The 6,352-nt window shown below is 45.4% G+C and overlaps 1 protein-coding gene across 2 annotated transcripts; it reads left to right on the top strand.

Annotated features, from left to right (window-relative positions):
- Positions 1-1,584: 1,584 nt before the first annotated feature.
- Positions 1,585-5,291, top strand: LOC134013945 (prenylcysteine oxidase-like). Of its 2 annotated transcripts, none has more exons than XM_062453730.1 (8): positions 1,585-1,958; positions 2,449-2,655; positions 2,769-2,847; positions 2,967-3,062; positions 3,204-3,415; positions 3,664-3,861; positions 3,979-4,409; positions 4,809-5,291. In XM_062453730.1, the coding sequence occupies exons 1-8, from the start codon at positions 1,850-1,852 to the stop codon at positions 5,043-5,045; spliced, it is 1,569 nt and encodes a 522-aa protein (XP_062309714.1). In that variant the 5' UTR covers positions 1,585-1,849; the 3' UTR covers positions 5,046-5,291. The 2 variants fall into 2 exon arrangements, with proteins under 2 accessions (XP_062309714.1, XP_062309716.1); XM_062453732.1 differs by having other exon boundaries at positions 1,586-1,958; positions 3,664-3,804.
- The last annotated feature ends 1,061 nt before the right edge of the window (positions 5,292-6,352 follow it).

The raw sequence follows: 6,352 nt of genomic DNA, 5'->3' as shown, positions 1-6,352 counted from the left end.
GTTTGAGTTTGAACAATTTACATTATTAGTCAGTGCATTCATTTAGATTGATAATCCCGGAAAAAAATTAACGCCGTATCCCAATCATTGCTTGTAAAATCAAAGCAGTTTAACCGAAAACACAAACCGATGCCCGCAGTGGCCAAATAGCCACTGCAGCAGGCACAAAAAAGTCCGGCACACAAGTCAGAATTGAGGTAGGCTAAGAAAACATTACAAAACTAAAGAAATGTTTTAAATGATAGGCCTACCGATCATCTTATTTTGACTAAAACAAAAATAATATTATATGAAGCTAAAAAAACAGAATTTGCGCTCAAATGAATGCGAAATAAATGTGCGTGCTTGCATTAACTATTGATGTCCCTGCCAAAGTTGATATCAAACTTGCGTCCCTGAACTGTTGTATAGTGGGTTAAGCAAGGGGAGTTTCTATAGCCGAGTAGTGCATTGTGCACAGCAAACTTGGAAGAAAAAAGGGATATGAATAAACACAAACACAAAACACACTAGGCCTACTTCCTATACAATTCCTACATCAGAATACTCTAAGGATATTCAAACAGTGAATCATTCGAATCTATCAAATCTACCTGCTGACTATAGCAAGGGCAAAATAAGAGTTTTGTTAAAGTAGCTTGTTTCTGTTTCTGTAACAACCAGGCCAAAGTGACTAGTGCAAATTGGCATAGACAACGGTCTTCGAGAACACCGGAAACCGATTGAATTTTATATTTATTTTATTTTATATTTAAATTGTTTTATTCTTAGATTGTTTAGTTCTTAGGAATACTTAAACTTCTGTACTTTTACTTTTTTTAAGATTCGTATATGTTTAGTGTTTGCACCTCCCTGCCACAGTAAATTCCGTGTTTGTATAACATACATGGCGAATAAACCGAATTCTGATTCTGATTCTGACTTGTTCGGTGGGTTGCCAGGTTGGTGGGAACCGCATTAGGCTACTTTTTTGTTCAGTATGTTCAGTTTGACTCATGCACTGATTAAGATCCAACGAAAGCTATGCTGGAAGAATTGTTCAACAAGTAGGCTAGGTCGCCTATGGATGGCCAAACTGAGGCTTTCCGAAACACAGACAATTGAAACATTTGATTCGAGGGAAACTTTTACTCAACAGTGACATCTGCTGGCCGCTTTGAATGTCATACACAACGGTCATATCTAATTCCACGGTCCTTGTGGTTGAAGGGAATTATTGCCGTCTTGCAAAGCAGGTTGTGTGGTACCGAATACGGGAGCGATGGTTTCATTTAACAACAATCGGGTCAAATCATGATTTTCGAACTGTTTGAGACGACAAACTCAGTGTAAACTTGTTACATATTCATATAGCTACATCTTGAAGTTGCAGACAAATGATCAAACAGGATTTCGCTAATGGCACACAAGCAACTGACTGTTTCTAATTTTCTCAATCTCTCTCAACCAAGGTCTCACGCATTCAAAACTTGTTTTTGCCGCCTCATTTTATACCCAGACACGTCAGAGTCTTTTGGCAAGTGCGACACAGGTTCCGTTCAAGATCACGTCACAAAACGTCTCGAAACACTTTGTCACGTGACCAGAAGTATTTTTAAAACCCGTCTCGAAAACGTTGTTCCGATGCCGTGAGTGTTGAATGTGTCGGGACAGTATCGACACCGTAGTACCGAGCGGTCCATCACTAAGGTCGCCTGTCGTGAAATAATATATTATGCTAACGATGGGCAAGTGATGCGCATCACAGATCACGAAAGACAACGCGATACGCTGGGTCTAGACAAAAGCTTATTTGTCGCGCATACAGTACTGTACTTTGTGGCTGGTGGAAAACAGCTGTGTCAACAACATGGATTGGTATCAAACGCTGCGATATCTTATAGTACTTTTGTCACCCTTCTCAGTGTTTTGCGACCCAGGGTTTGCTTCGCTGGACGGCAGCCCACCCTCAAAAATTGGTAAGTAAACCATGCTAGTAATGTTGCTAGCTAGACTAGCTATGCTCCACTACACTACGGTTCGAATCCTAGCTATCGCGCTGGATAACAAGTAGAGCTAGCCGTTAGTTGCAGTAGTGAACGCTTCTGCGACATTTAGACAACTAATGTACCGTTGGGCAGTTTTACCTTGTCGATTCATGACAAAAGGGTGGACTTACGTTTAACTCTATTGATTAATCGACTGACAATGACAGGCCATTATGACCACTGACCAGTCCAGTACTGATTTACACTAAGTGTCCATGTGCCGACGCGAAGCACATTTCCACAGCCGCATAGTGCAAAATCGGATTTCTGAATTGACAGAAACTGCTGTCAAATGGCACATCCATACTTTCATTTAAAGCAATGTCTACCAACAAAGATATATGAATAGTGTCATTTTCAAACAACAAAAACTTCATAAGAGGATTTTAGTGGTGATGGTTGCTCTCGTTTTCGGTGACAGCAATCGTAGGGGCGGGGATAGGAGGAACGGCTACCGCCCACTTCCTGCGCCAGCACTTTGGCCCCGAGGTCAGCATCGACGTGTTCGAGAAGGGTGAGGTTGGGGGGCGTCTAGCGACGGTGACGGTCAACCATCAGGACTACGAGTCGGGGGGGTCTATCATTCACTCCCTCAACTTACATATGCAGGACTTCGTCAAACAGCTGGGTACGTAACTACCCGTTAGCGGCAGGATCAACGTTTATGGGATGTGTGTGTTCAGGTCTTAACTTTAGCGTGTGTGTGCGTGTGTGCGTGCGTGCGTGCGTGCGCATGTTCAGGACTGAAGTATCGTCGCAGCGTGGCGGGGAAAACGGCTGTCTTTAACGGAGAAGAGCTCATACTAGAGGAGACAGACTGGTAACTGCTAGATCTGTTCTGTGTGTTTGTCTGTCCGTCCATCGGTCTGGCACATTACTTCATAGTTTTCCTTCCTAAGTACCTGGTGTGTGTGTGCGCATGCATACGTGTGTGTGTAGGTATCTGCTGGACCTGCTGCGTGTGTGGTGGCGCTATGGCATCAGCTTCATCAGACTGCAGATGTGGGTGGAGGAGATCATGGAGAAGTTCATGAGGTTAGTGTATAAATGTTCATGAAATGTATGGAATTGTGTTATAGTGGGTGGTGTATCTTTCATTCTTGTATGTGTGCATGTCTCCCCCATGGATGTGTGTGTGTGTGTGTGTGTGTCTGCCCGTTTGTGTGTCATGTCCAGAATCTATAAGTACCAGGCCCACGGCTATGCCTTCAGCTCAGTGGAAGAGCTGCTTCACTCCCTGGGGGGGTCTGGCTTCCTCAACATGACACACCGCTCGCTGTCTGAGTCCCTGCTGGAGCTGGGCGTGTCCCAGCGCTTCATAGACGAGGTCATCGCCCCCATCACTAGGGTCAACTACGGACAGAACAACAGCATCCCTGCCTTCGTAGGTCAGGGCTCACACAACATGTTAAACCATGTCAGAGAGACGTATTTAATAATCATGTGCATAGGTGTACAGACTTTGTATTTTGTGTTCTGTGAGCATCACATGTTCATACAGACATTATAGTAAGAAGACATTGCTTTGCAATAGTGTATCAATACATACATGTTTTAGGTGATCTTGGTTTTAAGAGTAATGTGTGTGTGTGTGTGTGCTTCCTTGCCTGTGTGTGTGTGTGTGTGTGTGTATTAGGTGCAGTGTCGCTAGCTGGCGCTCAGTCCAACCTGTGGGCGGTGGAAGGAGGCAACAAGCTGGTGTGCTCAGGCCTGCTGAAGCTGGCTAAAGCCAACCTGGTCCAGGCCCAGGTCAACACCATCTCTCCACAGACCAACGGTACGGCAGGCCAGTGTTCCCCACCAGTCCTGGAAAGTCTGCGTAGGAGAAAAAAAGGTCAGAAAGTCTAATAATGAAAGTGGCGACAGGACTTTGAATCCCTTAGTGTTTATCGTGTGTGTGTGTGTGTGTGTGTGTGTGTGTCCGCGCATATGTACTGCTTGTATTCCACAGGAGAGAGCATCCAATACCAGCTGACATACTCCTCAGGTTCTGGAAAAGAGGCGGAGCTCTATGACATAGTGGTGGTGGCCACGCCCCTTCAGGACAGCGTGGACTCCGGGGTCTCCTTCCAGGGGTTTGACCCTCCGTTACCTATAATCCCCGGCTCCTACCACCACACTGTGGCAACCGTCGTCCACGGTTACCTAAACTGCTCCTACTTTGGGTTCCCAGACCCACGTCTGTTCCCGTTCACCAGCGTGCTCACCACCGACACCCCCGGTCTGTTCTTCAACAGCGCCGGCAGCATCTGCCCCGTCAACATCTCTGCCGGGTTTCGCAGGAAACAACCACAGGAAGCCGGGGTCTACAAGGTGTTCTCCCCGAGACCTCTGGAACGGGCCGAGCTCAAGACCCTGTTCCGCTCCTACTACTCCGTTCAGGTGAGAAACAAGGAGTGTTTCTGGATTCCTCGTTTGAGGGATTCCGCGTTTGTAGTTTGATGGTTTTTGGGGGTTTGTAGTTTGTGTTCCTGGGTTCATAGTTAAACATTTTTTTTTTTATACTGGGTTTGTAGTTTGAGTGTACAGATTTGTAGTTTTAAGGTTTCATTGTTCGTAGTTTGAGGGTTTCTGGGTACTTAGTTTTTGTTTTTTCACCTAATGGAATGTGATGTCCCTGTATTGCTACTCCTGCTTGCAGTATTTCATTTCCCATTCAGAAGTTGTTTTAATTCAACATCAGGGTAAACAGTTTCCAAAACTTAAAGTACTATATTTCCAGGAGCAGAATATGATTTATGGCAACCCCACTGTCCCACTAATACATTCTCCCGTTGCCAGGAGACGGACTGGCAGGCATACCCACGGTATGGCAGTGCGGAGGGCCAGAGCCTGCCCGCCGTGGAGCTGGGCGCCAACCTCTACTACCTGAACGGCATCGAGTGGGCAGGCAGCGCCATGGAGATGAGCTCAGTGGCGGCTAAAAATATAGCCCTGCTGGCTTTCCACCGGTGGAACCGATCGCCCGAAATGGTCGACCAGAAGGAGCTCATGCACAAGATAAAGACCGAGCTCTGACTGGGAGAGATAGAGACTCACTCACTCACTCTCACACACACAGACAACGGGTAGATGGCCTGAGGGGGGGGGGGGGGGGGGGGGAGAACTGCATGCACAACTGAAGAGATGTGACTCCTGTATGCATGACTGCAGCATGAGACTGCAATTCCTGTCATTTCTGCTATACCTTTTCCTGAAATGCAACCTTGCCTGATAACATCTAAGCAAAACCAAGATAAAGATATTAGACTATGCCTAACCTTATGAGGCCTTCTGAGTTGTGCTGAGGGTTTGATGTTGTTTACAGGGTTAGACTGAAAATGACTCCCCAGAATGATACACAAACACCGAGTGTACCTACGAGGGTGGGGTGTGGGGGTATCCCACCTGACTTACTGCTGTCTGGATCCAATCCCCAAGGCTACCCTCAGCTTGATTTTGGAATCCCTTGTCCTCCATAGTTACTGCTGTACAAATGTCACTGATGTGTGCTGTGTAAAGTAAAAGCTTAGTAAAAGGAATATTTTAGGACATCATACAATTTTAACTGTCAAATTATGAGTAAAAAAACTGAGGTATTGCATGATTTTAAATTACTTTTGTTTCTCACTGTCAGCACTGTAGGCCACTAATGGATATGTCTGCAATTCAATTCAAGTTTGGCCACTGGGGGGCTAGTATCATTAGCGTCCACAAAACCAACAAGTCGCTGTCAGGCGCTCGTCTGAACAAAAGGCTTCTTATTCGTCTTTTTTTGAACCTCCTCTGCGTTGCCAAGACAGAAAAACAAACAAGGGCCCTGTTTGTTTCGTCTTAAAATGCGTCGTCCATTTCCTTCCTTTGAAATCACTGATCCGACATGGCTGTGTTGCAATTGAACTTCTGTGAGATGAACATCCCTTCACCTACACACTCATGTTAGGTCTTACAATATCCAAAATACATCTGTAATGTTTTAGACTGTCTTTGCCCTGTCTGTTGTTTATAAGAATAGCTGACAGTGTTTTTGGTCAAAATTCAAATTAAAAAAATTCTGACAGCTAGGATTCTAGGAAGCAGTTGATAGGAGCGGGACTAAGAATTCCAATGTGCCTGTACTTGTTACTATGGCATATCCAAAAGAGCTGTAGGCAACACAGCAGACCAGTGAGAACCAGCAAGATGGCCTCAGGAGCTGCTGCTGTAACCAGTGGTGTACAGGACTGAAGAACTACATGAAAATGTCTATTTAACTCGTGTTGGGGGGGTTAAGAGGTGAGTTCTGTATGTCCATGTCAGAAGTGGGTAATACTGATACTTGATCGCATGTATTAGAACCCAGTCAA

Source organism: Osmerus eperlanus, chromosome 27 (assembly GCF_963692335.1).
Source record: "Osmerus eperlanus chromosome 27, fOsmEpe2.1, whole genome shotgun sequence".
Classification (NCBI taxonomy): Eukaryota; Metazoa; Chordata; class Actinopteri; order Osmeriformes; family Osmeridae; genus Osmerus; species Osmerus eperlanus.
Note: the sequence above shows the minus strand (reverse complement) of the source record. Positions and strands in the feature narration are given on the sequence as shown.